General features: G+C 44.1%; 1 protein-coding gene across 3 annotated transcripts in view; it reads right to left on the bottom strand.

Moving 5' to 3' along the window:
- Positions 1-356: 356 nt before the first annotated feature.
- Positions 357-27,886, bottom strand: part of BRD3 (bromodomain containing 3) — a 48,847-nt gene continuing 21,317 nt past the window's right edge. For 2 of the 3 annotated variants that reach the window (XM_072883031.1, XM_072883029.1), the window contains exons 2-12: positions 24,767-25,083; positions 22,486-22,623; positions 21,357-21,504; positions 19,584-19,798; positions 17,518-17,889; positions 10,943-11,071; positions 10,331-10,522; positions 9,263-9,498; positions 8,448-8,740; positions 6,437-6,565; positions 357-5,680 (exon numbers count right to left, since the gene is read on the bottom strand). In XM_072883031.1, coding sequence (XP_072739132.1) covers positions 5,565-5,680; positions 6,437-6,565; positions 8,448-8,740; positions 9,263-9,498; positions 10,331-10,522; positions 10,943-11,071; positions 17,518-17,889; positions 19,584-19,798; positions 21,357-21,504; positions 22,486-22,623; positions 24,767-24,967 — 2,169 coding nt within the window. In that variant the 5' untranslated portion in view covers positions 24,968-25,083 and the 3' untranslated portion in view covers positions 357-5,564. Of the gene's footprint in view, positions 5,681-6,436; positions 6,566-6,855; positions 6,921-8,447; positions 8,741-9,262; positions 9,499-10,330; positions 10,523-10,942; positions 11,072-17,517; positions 17,890-19,583; positions 19,799-21,356; positions 21,505-22,485; positions 22,624-24,766; positions 25,084-27,886 lie in introns of those variants that run through there. The other variant, XM_072883032.1, reaches the window with a different exon arrangement.

The following is a 27,886-nucleotide window of genomic DNA, read 5'->3' as shown; positions in this document are numbered from 1 at the left end:
CTGCACTGTGATTCGGAGACCCCAGGCCAAGCTGGCAGTGCCCCGGACTTGCCCCCTGCTCTGAAGGCAGTTTGCCCCATTAGTGTGGCACTCCATCAGTGCTAACAGCTGGACTTGCAAAATTACTTCCGAATTATTTCAATACTCATGGCACTGGGGCTCTTGGTATGTTTGTGTTTGTCTCTTAGCAATGCTACACACAACTGAGTGCTTGCTCCAAGCCCTACAGGTTTTCAACTGGAGCAAGCGTGACACCTGAAAAAGGACATGAGGAAAGGGAGAGGGGAAAACATGGGATCAAACTGCACACACAAAACAATTTTTCTTTTTATTATGAAAACAAAACAAATGCCCCAGGACCAGGGTCCATGATTACCAGTAACATCAAAGATTACTTTCTAACTCTTTTTTTAAATTCTGTTGTGTTTGAGGCCAGCAATTTGCAATAAACAAGCTAAACTACTTACATTGACTCATTTCTTTTCAGTAACTGACATTTACAGGAATATACTAGAAATGGCACTAAAAAGTTTTAAGAAAAAGAGTTACGGTAAATTTGCATGCACATCATACAGAAAAGTAACATTTTTTTAAATATTAAAAAAACCCAAAAAACCAAAACAAAAATACAACAACAAATCTTTCTGGATTGGTTATGCCAGTATCAGGGGTAAGTTCTAAGTGGCCTGTGTCAAATCCTAGCTGGTGGTTTATTTTTTTTTTTAAAAATGACATTTAAAAAGATATGCAAATACCATTTCTTTAAAAAAATGCATCTCATTGTTTTACAAGCAAGATAATGCTGCTAGTGTAATGAATCCTCACCCTAAATTTATCTTCAACAATGCAGAGCCTGCCCACAGTTAGCCCTACTGGTAACTGCTCATGTTTGAGAATACGTCTTTTTAAAATCCAGTACTAAAAAGGTTGTGGTTTTTCTTTGTCATGCCCCGATCCCTTCCCCCTAGCTCCAACCCCAACTTTAAAAAACATCATTCCTTTCAAAACAAGGAAAAAAATTAAAAACTGGTCTAAGAGTCCCCAAAACAGAGAAAGAACTAGATTAGGTAACTGCAGTCTGCTTCTACCACATAGAGAACATGGAAAGAGACCTCACTGGGTAACTAATTTGTATATATACACGCACACACGTGCTTGTGTATGTGTGTGGGTGGGTGCGTGCATCTATCGTACACACACTCCCAAACAACAGTTACATAGTCCTGAAATATCAGTTCTACAGTTACAAACCCTGTCGGTAGGAAAGTTTAAAATCACATCAATACAAAACTGAAATGATTTTGTATAGACAACATTTGGTTAGCAGAAAACTGTTGTATGCAACAGATTCCTTTAGTAGATGGATCAGGGCCTGAGCCCATGGGATGCGGATCTCCCTCTGGTCCCGCTGAGCCTACATCTGATAGTACGCCAAGAAAGAGGCTGACCTTACAATCATATAAAGTTTAACAAAGTTTTTAAAGGTGCAGTAATGCTGGTTGATTGATAATAGGTCTAGTCAGATATTGTTTTGTCAAACAGGAATTCGTCAGAAAAAACAGTTTCAATAAAACTATTTGTGTGTATGTATACATAAGAAATCATACTGATTTCAGTGAAGTTTCCCCTGGAAAACAAAGTTAAACTTTGTTCGTTCAAGAAAAATTCTACCATAAAAATTTCAATCTTTTTTTATTCTGAAGTTTAAAAATGTTATTTCAAATGTTCTACGTTTGATCATTTTAAAGTTATTTCATGACATCTGTACCAACATGTCATGCAATACAAACTCAGTTAAATAAATGCTCTATTGTTTCAGTTTCCAACTCATTAAGGGCTGCTGCTACTTACTATGGACTGAAAACATCTCTTCTTTCCTGGAGACACTCTGATCTGGAGATACAAGAGGCACCACTACTGACATGTCGGGAGATAATGAGCACTACAAACAATGCGAAAATGAAAAAGTGTAAGAACAACATTTTGAAATGAAGAGTCACCAATTTCTTTCCTGAAATGAAGGTCATGCCAAAATGGATTTCTCCTGTGAACTGCCATTTCAAAGGGAACACCTTACTTTCCATGAAAGCAAACAAAGCTTCCCACTAAATGGTAGCCCAAGTCGCAGCTGGGTATATCAAAGATATGCAGGTGGTTCTTCGTATTCCTTGGTGGTTTTGGTTGCTTGTTTTCCTTGCAATTCCCCAAGCTGGGACAGGTCTGCCAACTAAAATAGGGATCCTCCTCCAGCACTGCAGACAGTCCCAGGCCAGGCCCCTTTCCACCACTTCACACTTGGCCCCCGACCCTTTGGCTCTAACCTTTCCACCGATTTCAGTGGGACAGACCTATGCATCCTGGAGGAACGTCCGTACCCCGGCCGTGGTCAGCAGGGTTGCCCCCGACGTCGGAGGACGAGGCATGCTGCAGAGCCAGGTCCCTGGGCTTTGCGTGGCGGTGATGCCGGTGAGAGCGGCTGCCGGGTGGGCTGCTATCGCCTCTGACACCGGCTGCGGTTTGTTCTCTGCACAGGAGCATGTTTTGGCCAGAGCGACCACCATGTTACATCAACGGCACAGCTCAGGATAATGCACACGGGAAAAGCTTTCAAGCAGGGAAAACCAGGAGCTTGTTTATCCAAGTTGTCACGGTATTGAATTGGTTGCAATTATTTTAATTAAAATACTAGTTGGTTTTGATAATGCAAGTCGCAGACAATAGGAGAAACACAGATGAAACCCAACCCCATTAAAAAAGCCCTAAGGTCTTAATTAGGTGTATATTACATTTCCTCATAGTAAATTCTGAAAATATATTACTAAGGATCTGTCTAGGGGAAGATTTTAAGAGCAGAATTTAAAAATTACAGGAACTAAAAATAACTCCATTGTTAATGGAAAATAAAAATCATTAATTTCAGTAAGAATTGGAATACCCTAGTTCATCCACTTTCAAATACTATGGAAACTATCTGCAAAGACTTGAGAGCCTCCTGCCAAAAGGCCAAGCACCCTGGTGACTGCAAAACGAGCCAAAGATGCCCAGCAACTTCTAGGAGGAACTCAGCGCCTCACGGCATCACACTTTCAGCCCTTAGCAAAAAAAAAAAAAAAGAAAAAGGAATTATTTTCTACAGCAAACTGTGGAGTGTTACTGCCACTATACAGGTAAGACATGGTCAGAGGCACGTCAGCTGTACGAGACGCGCATCTGAACGCTCTGAAATGCTGATCTTTGAAAGATAGATTTTTAAAGACAGATGCATAAGTGTCTAGCTAATAAAACCTCAGTCGATGGGCAATAAGTGACTGGCAGCTGAGTGTGGATGCAGTCAGAAGTGCAAACCATGGAGTGCTAATAACAGGCTGGCCCTGCGCTTTCCCGGCCTTCCAGCAAAGGGACATCCCCCAGATCTCCTGTCCTAGCTCTTGGGGGCTGAGCGTGCAATGAAAATTGCGTGCTGGGGCTGAGGAGTCCTTCAGGGCCACTCGCCTATGTGAAAAACAAAAGCTGGTGCAATCTGCACCACGGGGCAAACCACTAATAAAGACCGCAGCAGGGTGAATTTTAGGGCTACCCCACAGTAGAGAGGCAGCCTTAGGGGCTGGTGCTGGGAGAGGGAAAGGCATAACTTTCTGTTAAACTCTGTATATTTTTCTTTACAATAAAAAGTTAAGAATTTACAATAAATTTCTGCCCCTCAGATTACAAATTTTATATAATTATAGAACAGGTGTTTTCCTAAAATTGGATTATAAAAGAAAAAACTCACTGTTCTACAAAAAAAAAAAGGGGGAAAAAGACCTCTGGAAATATTACAGAGAAAATAATAATGTGCTGCATCAAGAAATTGTATCTACCTGTATGTCTCCAAAAATCTGTACAAAACAGGAAAAAGGGAGGCTGGGGTGAAAAGATAAAGAAGAGAGAAGAAAAAACCAAAAATGAACACACCAAACATGACTGAGCACCAGACACACGATAGAGTGGACTGTAGCACCTGTAGGTATAAAGTCCATTGGATTTAAATAAAGTCTCAGATTTTTTTATTTACTTTTTTGTTGTTTTTTTTTTTTTTAATCTGGTTCAAACCACATTAAGAGTCTGCATTTCTGCTGGTTTGCATAATGCAGCTTTGCTTTTGTTATTTTTTTAGTAAGTTTTAAATCACCAATGGTGTTTAATAAATAAAGTACTTGTATATACATGAAATTAGGGACAGTGAAAACAGTGTATTGCAGCAATGCAGGTTAAAACATTAGGCTGGACTAAAAAAATTGCAAGCCTTAAAAAATTGTCTCTTTTTTTTCTCCCTCCCCTCTTTTTTCTTTTTATTGAGGTAAGCATTTCAGTGGCTGGAAACCTGCACCCTGCATGACACAGAAGTAGCATTCCCTTTCTAGGAGCTCACTACTGAAATAAGGAGGGGGGGAACCAAAAAACCAAACACACACCACATCCCTCTCCAATTCCCCTGCCAGCTCAGCCTCAGCTGGAGCTCAAGTGCTCCCTTATTTTAAGCCCAGACTGAGGTGTTTGTCATGGAGAAAGTACTTAAGCATATGTCTAATAACGAGCACATGACTCGCCTTGGTCACTCTGCAGGGATCACTCTGAGGTCCAGCTGAGAACTTTCAGCCAAAAACTGTTTTCAATTAAATGAGAACTTTCACAGAGAGTGTCCATTTCCTGGAAATTATCTATTTGATGTTAAAAATAACATTCCCAAGAAACTTGCGTGTCCCTCGCTCCCTTCTTCCCAATGTATCCCCAAGAAAAATGAAAATTTTGAATGGAAAAACAGGAAATGCAGCCACCTATATTGCTCATGTGCTTTAAATTTAAATTCATGCTTAAATACCTTCCTGAACAGGTGCCTATGCCTCTACCAAGATTTAAAAAAAAAAAAAAGCATGTTAGCAATCCACAGTACATGAGAATTTTTTTGATTTTTTTGTTTTTATGTAAAAAGATGATAGCATCTGACATTTTCATCACACTGTAGACTTCGAGATTAAGAATACTAGTGCTAATAACAAATACACCAACTAGTTCAAAAGCTAACATCTTTCAGATACAGTACCATTTTACAGAGATTTCTTTAAAAAAAAGATATTTTTTTTTTTTACCTTGTGTGAGCCAGGCAGGCTTATTAAAAGAGAACATTCTGGGGAGAGGGAAGGGGCGGGAGGGAAATGTACTACAAACCTTGCAGAACTTCCTATTTGTCTCCTGCTAAGAGTTCAAAGTTCTTCCATTTTCAACCAATCTTCTTCAGTTAAAATGTATTTTAGAGACTTTATGCAAAGGGAACTATTTGTCATAAAGTCTAGTCACACACACACGCACACGCAAAGATCTTTGACCTATTAAAAGAGTGCCCCCCCAAAAAAATGGAAGATACCTTTTATAACACTGAATTAAAAAATAAAATAAAAAAGTCAGAGAAAGAGAGAGAAAAAAACCTGACCACCGTGGAACAAGAGCAGTATATTAAGGAGAGAAAGGAACACTGCAGAACATCGGTGAGGGTGATGTCCGTTTTGTGTGTAAGTGTCCGTAACTCATTCCGAATCACTGCTGTCCGAGCTGGAGCCGCTGGAGCTGCTGCTCCCGGACTCGGAGGAGCTGCTGCTGCTGAGGCGGGAAGGGCCTCCAGAGGGAGCTGAGCCAGATTTCTCTGCGGGGAAGAAGGCAGCGATGTGGTTACTTGCAAGGAACTGAACTAGAGAAGGCTTGCCCACAGCCTTCATCCTCTGTGGCTTCGTTCACAACTTCGTTTTGCCTGGGCAGCTTATTTACCCGCAGCCTTTGCTCGCTGCAACAAGGCCTGTCGCGTCAGTGGATGGCAAGGTTTCTCAGGCTGCAGGTGACCACGAAAGTTTGGGATCTGTGCAGGAGAGCAGAGCACCTGGGGAGCTGTGTCCGCAGCCCTGCGTGCTTCAGTGCAACCTCTGAACCCAAGAAAACCCTGCTTGACTTGTGCGAAGCTGGAAGAAGTTGAGTTCGTGCTGGAAGAACCTTTTGTACCGTTTTTCACACTACTGCACTACGTGGGGGCTTGGGCTTTTTTTAATCCCACAATGGAGGAAAACCATCCATTAGATGCCTTGCACTACTGGTCTGTATGCACAGTCCTGCACAGGCTAACACAGAACAGGTGACCTTCCTCCCTCTGAAGGATGAATTACCTCCAAGACACCTCACATTTACAACCCAGGAGAGCTTCCACCTGGGCAGGGACCAAAGCAGCCCCCACACAGAAGCTCAGTGCCCAACAGTAACTCGCTGTGCCCCTACACTAGTGACCAACTGGGGTAACTGTCACAGACAAACCCAAGGCTACAAGAAGGCAGCAGTTTTGCTTCAGTGAGGAGGTCTATCTACATACACAACTTTTCGGGCATTGTTAGCACAGTAAAACCAAAGCTGTTACCTTTCTTTGCAGGTTTCTTGTTGTTGTTTAGCTGCCCGCTGACGTCCTGTAACCGTTTTTCTAGTTCTTTCTTCTTTTCCTGAGCTAACTCTTCTTTTGACTTTGCTGCTTGCTTTTTTCCACTTGCAGCTGTGGAGGAGGAATGCACAATTTCTGAAACTGCATGGTTGCAGGCAAAAAAGAGTGGACATCACTATTTTACAGGGCACGTAAATCTGTGCAGCCACTCTGCAGTGACACTGCTAACATGACGTGATCACACAGCAACTACACATCCCAGATAGAGGACAACACATGAAGTTGTTGACCATCCAATCACCATCATCCTGTAACATGCACTTTTTAAGAGAGACCTTCTGGAAAGTATTTTAGAAAATAGAAATATCCATGTAATAACCTTGTAGCTACAGGTTACTTACCAGCCAGTTATATGGTCAATAGTTACACATTTGTAATTACAGAATTGTTACATGGGTTTTCTGCCCTGTAAAATAAAGTGTCCCATTAAAGGCTGTCAGAAGTAAGCATCTGCCATTATAACTTAAGATACCTCACGCAAGAATCTACTGTGTTTTATGTTGCTTTAAATATAAAACAAAACAAAAAGGACAAATTGAAAACCAACTAAGGCAAAGGCTGGCAGACAACGAGAATGTAGCTGCATCACTTAGGATGGAAATGGTGAGAAGTACCAGCAATACTCATACTTCTGAGTGGACGAAATATCCCTCCAGAGGAGGAGTAATTGAACACAGGTGTTGGCCAGTATCAGAAGCACAAGAGAGGGGCCAGACATTTTGCCTGATCCAGCAAGGAAATACTTACATTTCTCTGCACTGCTTTAAAGCAATGATTTAAAAAAAAAAAAAGTCTGGAAAGCACAGTCCTAAGAGGGTGCAGCCCTGAACACTAAGCTTTGCAACAGACAGCAGGAGAGTCCGGCTGGGGCCAGGCATGCCAGCCTGCCAGCCCAAGGTGTACCAGTCTCAGAGGAGAGGACGAACAGACATCGAGGTTATCTGCGTTACTCTGTGCTTTGGTTCCAAAGCAAAAGGATGCTTCTTGTTCCCAACCACTCTGGAAAATCTTTTCCTGAGCTATTCCAACAGTGAAGGACTAGGGGGAGGGGGGGAGGCACGGAAATCAAAGCAGTGTATCAAAAAGCAAAAAGAAGGGTCGAAGTCTGAGCTTTGCTCAGGCCTACCTGAAAGTCCTGTGGTGAGGAAATGGAGGTGCTCTGCAAGAGCTGTGAGTAGTTATTGTTTTATACTCTTAACAGGACAACTCCCTGTTAACCAACAAGCAGATGGACAGAGCCAGGACCACTTCAGGTAAGTGATCCTATTGCTATTCAGCTGGAGCTAAACTCTCAAGGGGCCGCAACAATTCACTCTCTGTGGATGAGGCACAGAGAAAAGTCTGTCCCATACTGAACCGTACACTCAGCAGTGCATTAACATTAATCCTCTGATCTGATAGAGACTGAGGGCGATACGGTGATCAGGACATCTAGGAAGAGCAGTTTTGGGGTGAATATACAACCCAGACACTTACACCCGGAATCCACAGGTTGCCCGAGTAACTTTGTGCAAGTTATTTATTCCCTTGGTGTTTTGGATCCCAACCATGCTTTTTGTTTCTTTCCTAATTAGATGCTAAACTATTCAGGATAAGAAACTGATCCTTCCAGATGTGTGCACGTAACACCTAACACAATGAGACTGAAACCTTTATAGTGCCTTCTAGATTCTAGATAAGTAGTAAAGGTATCACACGAATCTTGTAGAGGAACACAATAGTCCTCCAGGTCTCCACGGCATGACATCATGAGAAGAAAGAACAGAAAAAATAGAAAGTTTCTGTACATTTTCTTGGGAGAAAAGAATCTCTAAAAAAATCCCTGTCATCACATACCCAACAGCTGGATAAGAGAATCCCAACACACATGCCCTGACTCCAAAGCTGAGCCCAAGAGCTGGTGGAGGAACATGTGCCCCAGGAGGTAACTTACAAAATGGTTTCCTTTGTTTTTTCTGTAAACAAGATTTCACGTATCTCTCCAGTTCTCGTAAAGTTGTGGGCTTCAATGTTTCAAAATCTATTTCTATCTCGTCGGGATTGGAGTCTCTGAGGGAAGGTTCCCGCGACTGGATGATGTGCACCACCCTGCCTAGCTTCTCCCCAGGCAGGCGGTTGATGTCCAAGCTGAGCTGTCGTTTCTCATCATAGGTCATGGGCAGACCTTCCTCCTCCTCGTCTGAATCGTAGGTTGCAGATGCCTGTTTGCCTCCTTTCTTGGGCTGCCTGGGGGGTTGGCAAGCATGGAAACATTCATGGGTATATAGAAGCAATGAACTCTTTTCTACCCCCTTGTAACAAACATCCCAATGCTCTTGGCTTTGAACTTCTAACCAGATGGCTTGAACAGCATCACAACTTCTGAAAGAGTTCAGAAATCTGAGATCAGCTGTGCTACTCCTATTATATTTTAGCCCTGTGAGGCATGACAACAAGCCCATGTAGCAGCAGGAGGGCAGCAATGAAACGGCATGTTCTTGCTGGCTGCGCAAAAGGCAAAAAGCAAAACCTTATCTGAGAGTGATCAGGCAGGGATTCTGAGAGCGCTGGACAGTGGAAATATGATGGTTCCACTGCCAGCTCTAACTTAAAGACTCCCTGGAGTTGTCTGGGAACGGGGACACTATTCAACAGCGAATTAACTGCTCTGACAACCAAGCTTCACCAGGAATTCAATGGGGACAGGAGAACTGGGCTGGAAGCTCCTGGCATTCCCCTTAAGGCAACTTGCAGAAGGCAGGCTCTCACCTGTTAGCTGTGGTTGTGCTGTTTGCTTTCTTAGCTGGGGCTTTCTTCTGTTGGGTTTGTTTTGGTGGTTGAGCCACCTTGGGTTTCTTCTCCTCCTCAGCTTTTACTTTGTGCTTTTCTTTTTCCTTCTCTTTATCTTTCTTTTTCTTCTCTTTTTCCTTCTTCTCTTTTTTTTTCTTTGGTTTGTTCACTGGCGCTTGTGACAATGCAGCTAGCTGCTCATGGACGGCCTTTAGCTGGGGGAGAACAGTGCAAAAATGAATCAGACTTCAAGGCAAGATAACTGACGCCTCCACATACCGTTCCTCTACATCCCAACGTGTAAGTATATCCCAAAGCCAGTGATCAAGCAGTCTAGTGATTGAACTCAGGAGACTTTGCTTGATTTTAAATTCTTTAAAAAAGGTAGTGCAAGTATGCAGAAGTCGACTCAAATGAAAACATCATTCTTGTTTTACAGGGCAAATAAAAATTAAGGTCAGTAGCTCCGTCTAGAGTGCTGACAACTTGGCCTCTGGAATCCTGGGCTCACTTCTTGGCTCTCCTAATAGCTTGCTTTGAGGCACCAGATAAGCCATTTTATTAATGCTTCGTTGTATTACAGTAGCACATGTAAGCACTGTAGCATCTGGCATTGTATATCTGCATAATAAGAAAGGCCATGGCTTAATCATTTGCAACCACAACAGTCACAGACAGGGTACAGGGGGACAATATCCCACAGGAAGCTTGTGACAGATTTTGTTATGCCTGAGCTCTCGTACAAAACGGGGGTCTCTGTTTTTCCCAGATCCCTAGTATTGTCTGCACCTTCATTCATACTCTGGGATCACAAAAGGAAACACAAAGCATCAGCACCGAGAATGGGTATCTCAAAGAAAGTTAACATTACATCAAACATGCACTTATTTCACAGCTGAGCATTTTCCCCCCTTACCTGGCAGAAGGGGAGATTGCTTTGCTACATCCCAGCTTAGGTGGGATTTTTAAGAACAAAATTAAACCCTTCCTCCTGCTATGCCCTTTCTACTGCACAGACACAAACACACAGCTTGGCTGTTGCAGTACCTGCTCCTGGAGCTCTGCCAGCCGAGTCGCTCGCTCTTCTTCCGAGTCTGAGCTATCTGAGTCAGAAGAGCTCTCCTCACTGCTGTGACTGCTCTCTGTGCTTTTGCTCACCACTGGTGCTGTTGGTGGAGGCGGAGGTGGGGCCTCTGCAGGCTCATCGGGCATTTTTGCAAACCTCATCTCAAAGACATCCTACAAAAAGGGGGAAAAACTGGTGACAAAAGGAGCCTCAGCCACAAAGACCTCACTCTGGCCTTTTAAACACATGAGACACCCCACCACGGGTCAGGGTCTTACTGCACTACCCAAGGTGCTGTACAAGTAAATAATAATGTACAGATAGGCATATGTATTCTGTAAGCCCAAGAAAATTCTCCCATTACTTTATACAGCAACAATTATAACATTTTAGGAGCGGAATGTGGCATTGGGCCATGCCATGTGAAGAGCGCAACAGTTCTCCAGCAGAGAACATGGCTCTTTCCAAGGGCTGGAGCAATCACCGACTCTCCCTTGTTGGTGCCAAGAGCAGATCCACGCCTGGATCTCCGAATCAACACCTTGTAGCTGAACTAAACGTACTCTGGAAGACACGTTTGCCAATGTCTTTACCTGGAGCTTCCTGGCCATGGCTACCACTTCATGGTCTGGAGGATTGTACTTGTAACAATTAGAGAACATTAACCGAATATCTGCTGCAAAACCTTGTGCATCCTGGTATTCCCGACTGTCCATTTTTTTCTGCAAACAAACAAGCCAAAGGGAAAGGGGAGAAAAAGCCATAAGCAAAAGGCATTTGAGCAACTGCATGGAGGACATGTGCATCTTGGAGACAGCTCAAAACAGCCTCAAAAATCACATTCGTCTAAGAGAACAGTAGTTTGATCTGGCTTATTGGTTCCTAAACAACATTCAGAGTTTCTGCTTTTTAAAACAAGCAAGCAAACAAACACCAGACAACCAAAGCAGTTGATATTGCTCCGTAACAGTTTAAACACTTTAAGATTCTAAATCTGGGTTGTTTTCTTTTTCTAAGTAGTACTATATAAATCTGTCAGGGTCCACATTCTATTAGAAAAGAGAGTCGTTCAGAGAAAGGGTTTGCTGAATCAGAAACTAATGTAAACACAGATCATGGACAGGAAGGGCAAGACCCAACAAACAACCAAGTTACAATTACAGGAGTACCTTAAGCATGTATTTCTACGTGCTGCTTGCGTATATTTGCCCTGTAAATCTGAAAGGGGCAGAAAAGATCATGACCAACTAACTCTGACTTCCTGCTAACACAGGGCATGAATTTTGCTTGGTGATTCCTACGGCAAGATAGGCATTTACAGTTAAACTACAACACCTACTCTTGATTTAAAAGCCCAACTGATAGAGAATGAATACAGAATTCACCCTTTATGAACTTATTTATAATTGTATTTCCCAGTGTAGTGAGGATAAGTATCAGGAACTAAATATTTGCACCTTGTTCCTTTCTCTTATTTTTCAGCTCTCACTTTCATCCACTTCTCTTGCTGTTTGGGACTGAATGACTTGGCTTCAGAGAACAGTTTAAAGCATTCCTAGAACTTAACTGAATTTATGCATATATTACTACTACATATAAAACCTTAGCTCAAATTACTCCTACTGAAAGGAAAAAGAAGCTAACACTAGATTTCATTTGCATTTAAAAGACCTGGCTTTAAAGAAATTCTCTATTTGCCAAGTGCTTGCAGGCCTCCCTTCTGTATGACTTGCGGACCTGTATCCCCCAGTGAAGGGAAGGGGCTGACTGGCAGACAGGCTGCAAACATGATGGGGAAGATACATCCCCTGTCCGAGCAGAAAGCAGGGGTGCTTAGGGTCTGTAACCCACGCTACAAGCCTTACTGCAAGCAAAATTCCCATTTGTTCAGTGGAAGCTACTGGTATTGCACAGCTACACGGTAGACCTTGTAACTACCTTGAAACACTGCAATGACTCTTAAAACTGTTTTTGTTCTGAATAGGGCAGAATTTCACCTCCAAGGATGCAGCTTTGGAGGGACCTGCATTCCGGGTGGTGACAGTCCTGCAGCCTTACTCCCCTGCTGTGCTTGCAGCCAGACATCTATCAAACTTTTGTGAGAAGACCTCATTCTCTTGGTGAATAAACTAGGAGAAAGCCTCTGAGCCACAGCACAAAGACGGAAAGGAAAATAGGTTTGTGCTTCTCCTGTCTGAAGGAGAGCTGACCTTGTTTGAAAAGTGTCTCAGGCCAATTCCAAAGCAAAACATATGTTCAAACGAAATGGCCCATTTATTTTAAAATACGTCTTACTGCATGAAAGGCCTTTTTGATGCGCTTACATTTGTTTGGCACACTCAATGGCTGATTACTGCCTATGAAATACATTTCAGTGTCTGAGGCTTCGCTTTCATCCAAACCCAACAGTTTTCTAGCCCAACAGTTTTAAAGTGTGGATTTCTGGTTTGTTTTCTTGTAAAGAATAATTAACTTAAAAAAAAGGGGGGGGGGACACACACTTTAAATCGGTGGCCTGGAATATCTTCAGTTACAAATTCACTTTGAGATATCCAGCTGGTTAAAAAAGTTGTTACATTTACAATTGCAAATCAGGAGTCATAGACAAGCCGGACTGGCAGAGGTGCTGGGAGGCCAGCAAGTCCATTCTCTGCCCTACACAATATTTATCACAGCAATCTCATTTTCCCTCAGCGATCAAATCACTTGTTTAATATTCTTTAACGTTCAGAAATTTGTTTCCTAATGTCTAATGCGTCTCTTGCTCTAAAGTAAGCCTTGACCTGCCCACAGAGGATACAGAGAAAACTTTGCTCCCTCCCTTCTTGCAGCAATTTTTTACATGTTTGAAGACCTAACATGTCCCCTTTCCATTTTCTCCTCTCCAAGACTAAACTGGACATCAGTCTGTCCTCAAAGCACATGCCTTGGGCATGGCATCAGGGCAGGTGCTGATGAGGGACAGGGCCACACAGGTCCAGCGACTTTAGCAGAGAAAAGGCCATCTCTACCAGCTAATGAGGACTTAGCCTGATTTCTGGGGGCCTAATTGCACCTTACAGAAACTGTCTCAGTAAGAGCAGTGCTTTGTGAAACTGTGTTTGTACTCTAAAATAGGTGCAACTAAAGAAATCTTTAATAATTCCACCAAAGAACATCTCCTCACGTTCAAGACCCTGAACTCAGCCACTCTGAAGCCACAGCAATTCATTGTAAGGAAATTAACCAGTGAGTGTAGTTAGATCCCTGGAGGTAGCACTTTATTCCAAAAGTAAACACCTTGTATAAATCCTCTTGCATGGTGAGGACTATTTCTTGTTCACCATTGAGTAAACCAAAGGCAGAGACATCCACATCACTGCTGCTGTGACCCAGCAGCCAGAGGACAGAGTGGGAGAAGAGGTGCTCCAGGTTCCCCCCAGCTCCATCACGGGCACAGCACCCTGCCACCCCACACCAAAGCTCCCCAGCATTGGAAGGGGAACATGAACGTACCACAACTAGCCCCTGCCTGCCCGTGGAAGAGGGCAGCAGAAGCACAGTGCTGCTACAGCTTCACAGCAAACATTTCACCTACTAAGGGGAATTAGGGCTGCTGCCTCTTAATTTTTAAAGTGTAACCCATGCCTCTGCCTCCCTCTCCTCCAAGCAGTTCTGCTCTTCCCCTCCCCTGTGATGACTATCAGAGAATTGAGGTGGAGATGTGCTCACTGATTCTGTCCCTTCAGCTCTTCCCGCTCTCAGTCCTAGCCCCAGCACGGCACTCCAGCACACCACTCCAATCCCAGCTATGACAAGCTCAGCTACAGCCCCTCCATCTCTCACCTGCCACCAGCACAGTCACGACAACCAACATGCTGCCTCCACCATGCACACAGAGAAAGTCTCCAAATCCTTCTGAAGCACACCTCTGCTGGGTGTACAGCCTGAAAAGAATGCTTCTGGACATGAAGGATATTCTCTGAAGAAAATCAAACCTCACATAACCAGAGAACCACGACAGAACCAAAGTAACAAGCAACCAGGTACTGGGGAATCTATCATAGCTGCAGCAATGCTTATATGCGTTACTCTCTCACATAATTCCTTCAAGGTTAGTTTGAAGGCCGTTAGTCGCACTGCTTTACCGCAGCCATTGTCACTTGTGCAGAATTAAATCTAAAAGCTTTCAGAGCCACAGAGAAAGCCTCTGACACTGGAGAATTACATTGCCTGCAAATGGCAGGTTTCTGTTCCATGCAGTTAACGTGTTATAGACTGCATCTCAGAGAAGTCACACTATGATCTACAAGCCAAGAGCAATGATAATAAAACACTCCATAAAAAAACAATACCAGACAGCACTTCAAACAAGTTTATTAAGGAAAAATACTACCACGTGGAAAGACAAATCCAGAGTCTTTACATGCAAAAGACTCCCCTGGGTCTCCAGTGGAGACCAGTCTTCTGTCCCACACTAGTAAGGTACAGAGGGAGAGTATCACCTGCACTTGCAGAGAAAGTGCAAGTCAGAGGCGTACACTTTTTAAAAGAATGAAGCTAGGACTATAAAGAAAGATTTAAGTGTGAAGAAGTCACCAACCCAAGAAATCACAGTTTTGCACCTAGATTTTGCAGAATACAGCACAGAATCCCTTGCAATAAGAAGCCACCTAACCAGACATGGAAATACCAGCTTTGACAGAGTCAGGATTTCACACTCTCCACCTCTAATCTTACTGCATTCACTCAAGGCTTGATCTACCAGGCTGCGGGTATCTCTGGAGACCCACAGCATCCCTAGGAAGCCAAAGGAATGTGACTGAGCTGAGAATAGGTCTGAAAGGACTAGGTTTACCAGCAGTCCCACTAAAGTCAGTACAGTAACTGAATGAGTTCATCTAGGACATGATCATCTAACAACTTGTGTTCACAAGACTAGCAGAGAAAAGACTATCGATAACACTTCATCACTCTAATGTGATAACAAAAAGAACAATTGCACTCAGGAAGAGATGCTTCTTCCCATCTCAGTCATTTCTGTGAATCAGCTACACTTTGAAATTCCTTTAGAGCTACTGGCCAGTTTACAGACTCTTAGAACAGATTTTGACGTGTAGCCTATGATAAGCATGGGCAAATATAACTGTATGCACAATAAACAGAACATCATATATGAAAGTTCCTGATGCCACTTCAGTACTGCACCTCTGATCTGACTTACAGAAGAGCACCAGAAACCCCATTTGCAACCTGTTCCTGCTCCCAGCTCACTCACTGGCATCAGAGGAGCAAGGTCAGACCCACTCAGCTGAGAAGGTAGTGACCCCTGGAAGGGAGCAGATCAGAGTGCGTAAGTGACCCTGCTTTGAGCAGGAGGCAGGCCTCCTGACCCACCTGAATTATCCATTAGCCTATGATCCAAGCCGTGTGGATGGACCTCCAGGCTGGTGGAGAAGGGCAACTCCAATGCAAAGTGAAGTGAGCAGACCTTGACAGCAAATCATATAATTAAAACAATGTACAAGGATTAAGTAGGCCTTCAGCACTGGGCATTCAAAATCAGCAGGATGGCAAATGCACTGCAGTACCAAAACAGAGGGGAGCTTCTTCCTTCCTCATTCATCCACGCTTAAGAGCAAGAGAAAATGGAAACTTATGCAAGAAAACACTGGGACCTTCCTCTATCAGCAGAACACTGAAGTAGCCAGCTTTGCAGACTACCATGTTCAACCTAGCCATTTCTCCTCTTTTATCACTGTATTTCAGGCTCCCTCTTCTTGCCTGCAGCTCAACTCACCCTTTGTCTTGCCGTCTTCTCCTTCCAGGAAATTGCTCTAGGCCTTTAACACAGCTCAGCTTAATTGCAAGTCAAAAATACTGCACGTTGCACTGGCTTTTGTAAACAAAGCAAGGGCACTGCAAGCTCAGGAGAAGAATAGTCTCCAAGCCTAGCTCCACCAGAGCCCACTTCCAATACTTTTGCCAACTGACAGATGGTGTTTTCTGTACAAACCCAATCAATAATAATTAGTACTTAGATAGTGCCTTCCGGGTATCTGTCCTCACAACAGCCCTGTGAGGTAGGTTAAGTATTATTATCTCTATTTTATGACTGGGAAAACTACGGCACAGAGCTGCGGGGAAACTTGCTCAGGACCATAGCATCACAACAGCAATTAAAACTCAGACACTGGTAACTCCTGGTCTAATCCTCAATGCACAGACCGTGACAACTGTTCTCTCACCACTAAATAATGCTACTAAAAATACTTGTAAAAATATTACAGCTGTAGTAAGAACGTTTGCAGCACCATGGCTGAATGGCATGGCACATCAGAGCATGACACACTGCTTCCAGGTACTACGTAGGACTTGCCAAGGAACACGAAAGGACTCACGAATGCAGGTGCCCTTTTGTCACCTGGGCATTTAGACAGTCCCAGGCATTGGCTCAGATGGCAGCAAAACACTTCTGGCATGCTAACAAAAGCCAGCAGAAATACCTTAACTTTCTGCACATGGAAGAAAGTCTCACCTCCACCAACACTGATTCCAATGGCCGGCTGACAAGCAGAAGATGAGAACTAGAAAAACACCACAGCTTTGCTCCAAGGATATTTAGGAGGGATTCAGAGAAACCTCCCAGTCTACTGGGAAAAACACCTTTAATATTGGACCACACTAAGCTAAGCTCTTGAAGAGCCAAGCATGAACCGCACAAGCATCACAGTACTTCCTCCCCTCCCCGAGTACCAGGCGATCATCACGTTCCGGTTGGAATTGCTCAGCGTAAGCCTATCTGGACCATACATCATGCCAACAAATAGGCAGGCAGCAGTTTCTGGAAATGGGATACTATCAATCGAATCCTATGAAATACAGCACCTCTTCTTCTCAGTGCAACACAATCCCAACGACACAAGTTTAAATAGCCGGACTATCCACAAAGAGCAGAGGATGCCATTGTACAGTCTGCTTTGCAGGGCAGAAAAAAAAAAACAGATGTCCCCGGTTACAGGGAAAAAAAAAAGGAGAGGGGAAGGAAACAAAATATAAAATATCCAGATGATATCCAAACAGGTTCAGTTTTCCACCCTTGTCCCTTCCCCCTCCCCCAGAAGAAGCCAGTCCTCTGCAACCAGAGGGCTGTGACACCCTGCAAAAGAGGTGGTAAATGTGGACGTACTTTAACAGTACTGAGATCCATGGGGTGTTTGATAATATCATGATAGTCATGTAATTCCAAGGCCTCTGCATCAACAGGCTTGTAAAAGGGCCATGCATAGGCTGCATGCTTCTTCGAGAGCATCTCCTTGAGAATGCTGTCACAGTACTTGAGGTGCTCAGAGAGTTTGCCCTTCTTCCCTGCATGCTGGGGGACCTCTCCATCTTCAAGGTCTTTCTTTGGTGGTTTGATGGGCCGGCCGCCGCTCTCCCGTCGAGCGATGATTTTGGCCTGCTTGGGGTCCGAGAGGGGCGTGGGTGACTCGCTTCGGCTGGCAGTGATGGCAGAGGTGGTGGGGGTTGTCGTGTCTGCTTTCCGCTTCACTCCCTTTTTCTGAAACAGCAGATGGACAGGCCTCATGAATACATGCCCAGCTCTCGTGCTATGCTAGCAGAAACCTAGCACAATTCATCCTTATTTTTGAGATCTGCCTGTCCCCTGACAGAAAATACAATTACTTCACTGGGATAAATGGGACTTGTGACCAGAGGCTTCAACACACAATTCAGTGACTACAACACGATGTATTACTACATGTCATCTGAGCCACAGTAACCAGCCATTTGCACGTCTCCAACCCAACCCCAAACATGATGCAAAATGTGTTAGCTCTATGTATTTCACTGAGATTTAAACTAAGGACTCTTACCTCATGTTTGCCAAGGGAAAGGAGTGCGCCCAGTCGATTACTGCAGCTCAGCTGATGCATCGTGACTTAGTAAGTGTCAGTAACTTAACCACATGTCTGAGTCCCCAGTGGCAGGATCAGGCTATAAGTTCTGAACCAAAGCATATTAATCACCAAAGACCCATGAGCCCTCACTCCCTTGTATTTAGTGGGTGTGCTAAGGTAGACTGCTTATTATGGACAAGAGCAAGAATTTAATGATTCTGCCTTAAGCAAATAAAACCTCTCTCACATAAATTCAAGCTGTGACTGTCCAGTCATCTCTCTTGTGCTCCTATGAAGGATTTATTTCTCTAGAGAGAGAGAGAAAGGGGGGAAAAAAGTTCCTTAGGGAAATCTAAGGGAAATCTTAAGTAAATCCCAAGCAGAATTACTTTTGCAGAGTGTATTTGGCAAACTCACTTCTGGCTTCTTCCTTGAGTTTTAAAATTAAATTGATTCTCAGAAGCAAGTTATTTGGACAGAAACTGAAGTATGAGACAGGCTTCTGAGGAGGACAGCTTAGCTGCAAGGAGATCCGACTTACAATTTCTCTAGTAATTCCCAAACTATATGGTTAAATAAGCAAAACAATTCTGTGGCTCTGCTGGCCCATGCAACCTCACATCACAGAACACCAGTACTGTTGCAGTTAATTTCCCAGTTTAGGAAAAAAAAAAGCTTTCTCTGAGCTATGCTTTCATCATTTTTAAAGCAATACACAGCTTTCTAGGAACATTCCAATTATTTAGAGCAATGTTTTCATTTACCCGTAAATTAACATAGTAAATAGCGAAACACCAATAGCAACTCCCAGAAAATTCCTCAGTAAGGAAGACAGAACTAATGCACCCAAAACCTGCAGGCAACATCAGTCTCCTCCAACTGGAGTGACAGGCTTGTCTTAAACTGGTTTATGGCAGAGAGGAACATTCCTCATGCTAGAGTCTGCAAACCTTAAAGGAATAGTCCCAGTGAAATCAGGGGGTCAGTTACAGAGGGAAGAGGTCCTTTGGGCTATATGGTACAAAATGGGGGAAGCCTCCAGCCTTATGGTTCATGGAGCATCAGCACTGGCTAAGGCTATGGTCAGATGAGAGCTTGTAACTGAGTTGGAGCAATTACGGTTGACATCACTTTAGCTGGGGTGCAGTAAAACTGGTAAAACTTTTCTCAACCCTCTCAAACTCTACAGCAAGCACCTGTCTGAGCACACCCCAAAGGGACAACAATGGCCAGAGAGGCAAGGAGTCAAATGCGAAGAGAAGGAATGTACATAACCAGCAGTGAGGGGATGAAAATAAAGCACTGCTTAGCAATATTGCTTTCTGAAGAGGAAGGGGTCGAGTTCTCCATTTACCTTGACTACCGGTGGCGTAGGAGGCACCACGGGCATTATCGGAGCAGCAGGCGGAGGGGGAGCAGCAGCGGGAGGGGCAGTGACAGGCGGGACATTAGCAGTGATGGTTGGCACAGGGGTGGCAGCAATGACGGGCGTCTGAGACACGGCTGGAGGGACGTTCTGGAACGGGGCCGGCGGGGAGACGGAAGACACGGCCACTGCTTGCTGCGCTCCTTTCAAACGACAAAGTGAAAACGCGCTGCAATGTATTGATGGTTACAAGTGCCGACAAGACATTGGGAACAAAGTGACACTGGTGCCACTGGACTGTGCAATCATGGGCTTGGCAAAAGACTCCCAGTCCAGGGCCACAGGAATAGCACGAAGGACACAGTGCGATTTGCTTGGTGCTGTTACCCAGGGGTCAACAAAAAAATGAGAAATCACTGACCTAAGTCCTCGTACCACGAGCTTTAGGCCAGCCACATGCAAGCAAAATACTTCAAGCTTTGCACATGGGGTGTGTTGCTCTGGGACAGTCTTCACTCCTCTTGTGCTCTCAGAGCAACCCTGTGCTCAGCAAAAGAGCAGGAGCTCAAGGAGAAGGAAAGGAGGGAGATGACTCTTCTGGACAGCTGCTGTCCTGCACAGACCTCAATCTGGGAGTGTTTTTACCACGCATGACAAATGGTAACATCCACTCCCCTACTGCCAGCTAAACACCCAAGAGTCCAAAGCACTTCAGATTTGCCACAACTTATACAAGGAAAGAAACAGAGCTGGGAGTAGAGCCTAAGTCTCCCGATAGCCAGGCAAATGTGTCTTATGCTACACCTGCACTGTTAAAGAGCTGCCTACTAGGGTAAAGTTAAGGGGGACAAATCTAGTAACTAATAACCAAAGCAGCAATGCTCCTCTATGTTTTTATAGCAACTTTTCTCAAAGGATGCTGAAAAGACACATCATCACAAATTTCTCTGAGCTTGGATGAAGTTGTAGCTCCATTTGGCACCTGAGATGTGGGAAAACAAAGAGGAACAGTTGACTTTCCCAGAGCAACAATTAGACCTTGTTTACACAAAAAAATTTGCAACAGTTTAATTCAGCCCACACAAGCTCCTTTACGAACTGTTTTACCACGCTTACAGACATTTTAGTCCTAAATACATTTAAAATCAACTCTACGTAAGCTGAACTAAACTTAGTTTCTACTGATATGCAATGGTCTATGCAGCTTTTTGCAATGGCTTAATAAATCCATTCTGTTGATCAAACTTTATTCTACGATGTTGCAACCATGTGTGCAAAAGAAAAATGTTATATGGGGTTTAGGGGATGGCAAGATTTAAGTCCAAGTCTCTGCTGTGTCAGACTTCTGCCAGGACCTTGGGTGAGCTGTATAAACCCAGGCCTATAAAGGCAGTCCATGCCATGGTCTGTCACTTGCAGCAGACCGGCATGTCTCCTTTGCCTCTTCTTGCCTTGGTTTCTTCTTTGCATACAGGAAGCAACAGCACTACCCTCCCTCACTGAAGTGCTGTGTGGATGGATAAGTCACAGATGGTGTGATGTTTGTATGACAAATGCAGAGTGGCCTTAAGACAGACAAGCCCTGAAACACTGGGTGAACATTTTCTAGACATCTCGCACTTTCCTCCACTGCTTTAACCGTTAGACTACATGCTCCCCTTCCTAGCCTCTTCACCATTTGCAAAGCCAAGCAGCGTGAAAGGTGGGTCAGGCCTCAGCAACAGGCTCATAACATTTACTGCCACTAGATTGGGTTAATACCTGCACTCTGTGTGCCTGCTGACGGCTTGCGACCTTTGCCTTTAGGAACTGGGGGTAATAATTCAACTTCCTCCTGAGGCATCTGGGCCACCTTCTGCAGAAATATCTTCTCCAGCGCTTGGGCCATGAGGACAATGTCATCTGTGGGCTGCAGAAAGAAAAATACAAGCCCATGCTGTATCATCCACATATTAGAAGCAGAGAGGTTCAAGATCAGGTTTTGAAATCCCCAATGACGCTGCCCTTCAAATAAATGATGGTATCCAAGCTCCAACAATAAACAGACTGGCTCTCCTCCCTCCTTGCATGCTACCCTCCTGCTCCTCTATTCTGGTCTAGCATGCAATAATTACAGCCTCTAAGTAGGCTGCATTCAGAGTTATCGGGACTTCCAGTAGGAGCCTGATAACTAGCATCCTTTGCATAAGCGTGGAAGCAGCAAACTGGAACAGATGAGCTGTCCTCTGCTGCTTGCCAGCAGGTCCAAGAGAAGAGTGTAAACACATACTCTGTGGCTCAAACTAATTAATTTGTTTATTATTGTTCTCCAGTACGGGTCAATGATGACAAACCATTGTAGAAAACATAATACAAAGACTACAGGCTTTTAACAACCTAACAAAACAGCAAACAAGCCAAACCCGAAATAATAATAAGCAATCTAAAGGTGTGCAAGTATGGACAAGACACAGGCAGAGAACAGAGTTATACTTCCTGAAGTGCTCTCTGCTGCTAAGAGATACTATTTACTGCTAGACAGCCAGTGTAACACACAGCACTAATAACCCACATAACACCTGCAAAACACTGCACAAACTTTAGCTCATCTTAAAGAATTCCTAAGTGGAAATAAGAGGAGTAAAAACTTGCTACATAACCCCAAAGCAGAGATCTACCTATAATTAAAAGGTACATTTGCCTTTTTAACTAGTCGGGAGAAGAAAGACACAGCACAAAGACAGCTTTGTGCATTTCAAGTAATGTGGTTGCAATTAGTGGCATTTAAAATCCTCACAAGGAGGGCCCGGAGCACAGCGGACCTGGCCCTGTTCAAAACCTGCACTGTAACAGCTGTAGGTGGGTCTTTTCCAGGCAGTGCCCCAGCTAAATGCTTGTCTGGGCTCTTTACCTTGTTATAAATGTAACAATTTGTAAACATGGTGTTGAAATCCTGCATACATTCACTGGCACTCCAGTAATAGTTGTGTTCCAGGCGCTTCTTGATCGTCCCCATGTCCATGGGGTTTTTTATTATTTTGTGATAATCCTGTTGGAGAAACAGGAAAGACGTTACAACTCCTGACAGGCAGAGAGTGTTGTTCACACCTCCCTCTAGCCCCAGCTTTCTCCTCATTCCCCTCCCAAAAAAACCACACCCCCAAATTTTTGTGGAAATCACAAATATAATCTCTGCTTTCACTTATTTTCTAATTTGTAACCTTTTAGTCTATCATTATTATGAACTTGACTACAAAGCACAAGAACTCCTTCCACAACCACTGACCTTCCACGACTCCCCCCAATACATGCTCAAACACACACACACAAATGGCTACTTGGACATTACCAGCTTTTTATAAATACAGCTGGACTGGGAAGGCACTAAGAGTAACACAATTGCACATACTGCTTTCCGAGTAGCTCTCCCTGGAAACTGTTTGCAGCCTCAATACCCCTTACCAGGCTGTAGGTGCCATTTTGGATCGTGCCGCAGAGTGGAAGGGTGGCCACACTTGACAGCTCGACTAGCACTGCAGCGATGCGCTTCATGCTTGTGTGGGACCAGAAGTCGGGGCAGCAGGGTCAGCACTAGCACTGGCAGAGTGTTCAGTTTCACTGAACTGGCTGCAACTTGGGAAACAGCATTTCTGCCTCCCTTTTTAAAAGACTGCCTCTGGCACTTACAGAAGTTTATCAGTGCCAGCACTGGCTAAGCCTGTGCTAAAAGTTTGTCTCTCTTTTAAGGGCATTTCAGCCCTTAAAAGGCTTCCATGTGTTAACCCAGTTCTCTCTCGGCGAGTCTCAAGCATCTGTAGAGGCTGTGATTAGCCTGGAGACGCTGTAGGCATGCAAGGTTATACACTGTAATTTTCTCATTCTGGAGAAGAGCAGCAAGGCCTCTTGCTGCACGTTCACACAAAGCCATGTACAGCCACTGGCCACTCTCCTCTGAGCCCAACCCTCAAGCACGACCTGAGACACCAATATTTCAGGCAAGGCATGCTAGGGCAGAAAAGGCAATCCTGCTGGATACTGGGCTTTTGCAGATTTAGGCCACACGTGAAAAACAACTATTCTTCCAACTGACTCCTCCTTTAAATTTTCTGGTAACCTGCCCTAAAACCACTTCAAAATGCCTCACTGAGAAACTAAATCCAGAAAAAGACGACACAAAGGAGCACAGACCTAGAGAAATACAATACAGGAGTTAAGTGTTTTACTCTTTTGGCTAGCAGTTTAAAAAGTACCCATCAACAACATTACAGAGTTCAAAAGACTCCTGAATCCAGTCCATAAAATTGGGTTACAACCTGCGACCTTACATCCCAGAACCATGCTCCCTCGAATCCTACATGCAACCCCTCTTGCTCACAGCAGCCAGAGTTAATTTGCAATGGGCTGCCCGGCTGAGCAGACAGCAGGGTGGACATGGGGGTGGTGGTGTCTGTGTTTAAGGGAAGCAGGTGGGTAGGGGTATGCCTCCTCTGCTGAGTTTTTACACCTACAGGACCCCTTTGAAGAGGTGAAGAGTGTGTGGCTCTGTTCCCTGGAAGAAAGCAGCTTAGTAAACTTTGGTCATTTATGAATAACCGGGCTGTATCTTGTACTATCTGGTCTGACAGAGACAGGGTATGTATCATCGGGCACAGGAGGCAGATGGGTAAATGCAACTGTTCTGTTATTTCTACTTCCAGTACAGCATTTGAAAATACCTAGCTCCAAAGTATCCTTGGTAATTAGCTTCTCCTGTCTTCCTCAACAATGAAGTCAGTGGCAAATCCAGGAGAGCCTATTGAAAACACAAGTTACATCGAACCCAATGCCAAATGCTCAGAAGAGCACAGGCTTCAAGACTCTCTCAAATTGGACAGAGGTGGGACAAGCAGTGAAGACACATAAAAGTAACCAGAAGTAAACCACAAACAAAGCACTATGCATCAGATGCTCTAAGGCAGCTTGCCTGTGTGCTCTTCTCTTCCCTCACTAAGTGTGAAGTACCTTTTTTCCTTCAGAGACCTGCTCCTCTCCAGCTCTGAAAGACATCATCTTCTAATTCAGCGAGTCTAAGAACATTCAAGGAAATCCCCAAAAGCAACCTAACCATTCTGATCCAGTGATCAGAAAACTGATCTCACCAACACAAAGCTTTCTACAAACAGAATACTGAGCAGAAGATGATAGATACGTACCGGCAAATTCAATTTAATTGCATCAACAGGTTGGTAGAAAGGCCAAGCAAACTGATGCTTCCACAAGGTCTTTACCACAACATTTTGCATATATTGCAATTGGTTGGTCTTCCGGCCAGGCTTATTAGGATTAGTGACCTCCGGGGGCGGCGGATTCACAGGGCCCTGAGGAGCCTGGATTGCTGATGTGACTGTCGACATTTTCCTGCTCTTGCTCTCACTCGCTGTCACAGCAGCAGCAACTGGGAGATTTTCTTTCTTCCTTTATGCTCCCTGAACGGGACTGACATCCCATTTCCAGGGTCCAACCATACAACCTAGATCAAATGAGAGGAAGAGGAAAATGTGTGAATACAGATACTTACTTGAAGTAGGCATGTTAAGACACTTCTGTTGCCAGTGTTTGAACTCAGGCTCTTTACCCCTCTGCTTCATTCCCTGTAAGACACTTTATCTTGATCATGGGCACAGTTCAAGTACCAAGAGACAGTGGAACAGCAATTCCCAAATTCAAAGCCTGCAGAGAGCCAGTAAGTTTCACAGGACTAGTTCCTGCTTTATCTGGCTCAGAGAGCATCTTCATGCAAAGATGACACATGGGGTAGCATTAAGAATATGGTTAGAGAATACAGTTACTATGTAATGCAGAGACTCCCATGAATACGCTGATCCAAGCTAGTAAATCCATAGCTTGCAGCTCCACGTAAACTTAACTGCATTGTCTCTAGACCCATGCTGGCTGGCGCTGAGTCAGCTTACAAGTCTCTACACTGGTGCAACAGTTAGTGTAAAATCCCATTATCCAGAGCGGACAACAGGTGTCAGAGGACCTTGATCCAGAGAAATGAAAGAAGGGGCAGAGGGAGGTGCTGTGAACAGTTGTGAATAAAAGGTGTCACCAGAAACACCCTAACTTAGTGATCTGCATTTGAATCTCATAAATGTCTTACTATGTCCCTTACTACATGTACCCGACTGGGCCCTCAGTTTAATGTGGAAGTCTCAAGATACAGGCTTAATATAAATAATAATTAATATTACACTTATATCCCATGACCTGGCTAAGGGAGCCCTGTCATGCTCTCTCTTCAAGGCACATATGAAACACAGAAGAATACATGAATTGCATTAATGTATTCTATTTTTTCCCCAGCAAACTGCAGGGAAAAAAAATGTTCTAGTATCACTGCGTCTTGTATACCATATGGTAAACAGCTTTGCTATGTCATCTTCCATAAACATTTTATATTTCAATTCACATCAGGACTGCAGCTACTCTTCTCATGGCAAACAGACCACAATCACTTTCTAGAGGCAAATTATTTCAAATATGTTCAGAAAGCCGCACAAATACTCTCACTGACATATGCTTCTTGGTTGCACAGAGAAACATGAGCAGAGGCAGAAGCTGCAGTAACACAGGAAGAAGGAGAGAGCAGTAAGACATCATAGAAAAAAACAAAAACCTCTTCTTTGATACATACCTAATCATCTCTACTGAATATCTGGACTAAATATAGATCAACTTACCCTTTGAGTTGCTGATTAGATGATGGCAAAAAGTAAACACATACCTAATTTAGGGGAATTTTACAAAAATAGATGTGTACAAACATAAACAGATCTGCAGGAGAGAGGGATGTTTAAATATTGGTCTTCTCAGGCTTGCCCAGGTAGCAGAGGCATTTGCCTTCCAGAGGCCAGCTGCTGCCCCAGCAGCTCCGTAACTAGGAGAACACTCCGGCACCCTGGTGACGTTGTGGCACAGGGAACCACACCTTAAAGCAGTCGGTGCTCCAGGTGCCACAGCCAGCAGGGACACCCGAGTGCTCTGGGTGCCACGGCTGCTGGGTGCACCTTGCCATGGACCAGTTTGGCTTGGCTCACGGATGTCCCCTCCAGAAACCAGATCTGGTTTAATTTTTTTTTTGTTTTTAAAGAGTTAATTGTATAGTTAATTTTTTTACAGTGCTTCTATGGAAAATGAAATTGTTAAAAACTTCAAACAAATCTGTATGTGAGTACGCGTACTTATGTGTGCAGGGAACAGACAAGACCAGTTATGACTCTGCCACCATCCCTCCACGAGACCCATTATATTCCCAGGGTGTAGAAAAAGCAGAGATGACAGTAGGACTTCCTTGTGCCACGTATATGGCACAAGTATAGATCCAGAATCAGGCCTCTGGTCCCTATTCTTTGATAACTCAAGAGCCCAGCTTAGTAGTCAGAAAGGACTAGCCTTTGTTCCCCAGCCCTCTCATCTGATCATGGTGGTCGTGCTGCTGTTGGCAGGCAGGGTGATCACCAAGCAGCCAAGAGGGATGCTGGCACCGTCTGGGCAAGGAATTTCAAAACCAGGATGTTACTTGGGATTTCAGATTTGGAAGAAACTGGGGAAGCATTTTCTCCTGACATTCCATGAACTCAAAGCAGCAGCAGAAATATTGCAAAACGCAATCTCCAGATCAAGGAGGGGAAATAGACAAAGAATTAAAACGAAGAAAAAAGATAATTGGGAAGTTTCACTCAGTCTCCTTCTGGGCAGCTCTCTGCATTGATTTCAGACCCCAAGGCCTTTGAGCAACATCCATCATCTGAGTGTATGCAACAGTGACTGCAGGCCCCTGGTGACCACCAATGAAGCATTTTGTTTGCGGTCTTCTTGATTAACAAACTGAATCTAATGCAAGGATTGACGGGAAATAAAACACCCACACAGAGCAATTTCTACTGCTACAGAGCATTTCAGTCACAAGTTTGAAACTATGCAGTGTAACTTAAGTCTTCCCTTTAAATAACCTAAGGTTAAGCACAACTATTCTCTTTTCATTTTAATTTCCTGATGTCCTCCTACCTCTCAAACTCCATTTGATAAGGATTTTAACTTATTTTTTATTAAATCCCAGAACTTAATTCAAAAAACACAGATCTAGCTCCTGCCTCTCCCAAACTCCCTCTCTGACCTTAGCCAAGGCATTCAGTATCTTCACGCCACAGCTCCTCATCTGTGCCATGGAGATAGCGATAGTTCCCTTCTGTCCTCATCTGCTCCACCCAGCCAGCCTGCAAACTCTGTGGGACATGCACTGCCTCTTCACGTGCACATTTTGGTCATCA

The sequence above is a fragment of the Ciconia boyciana genome, chromosome 18 (genome assembly GCF_034638445.1).
Source record: "Ciconia boyciana chromosome 18, ASM3463844v1, whole genome shotgun sequence".
In the NCBI taxonomy this organism is placed as follows: Eukaryota; Metazoa; Chordata; class Aves; order Ciconiiformes; family Ciconiidae; genus Ciconia; species Ciconia boyciana.
Note: the sequence above shows the minus strand (reverse complement) of the source record. Positions and strands in the feature narration are given on the sequence as shown.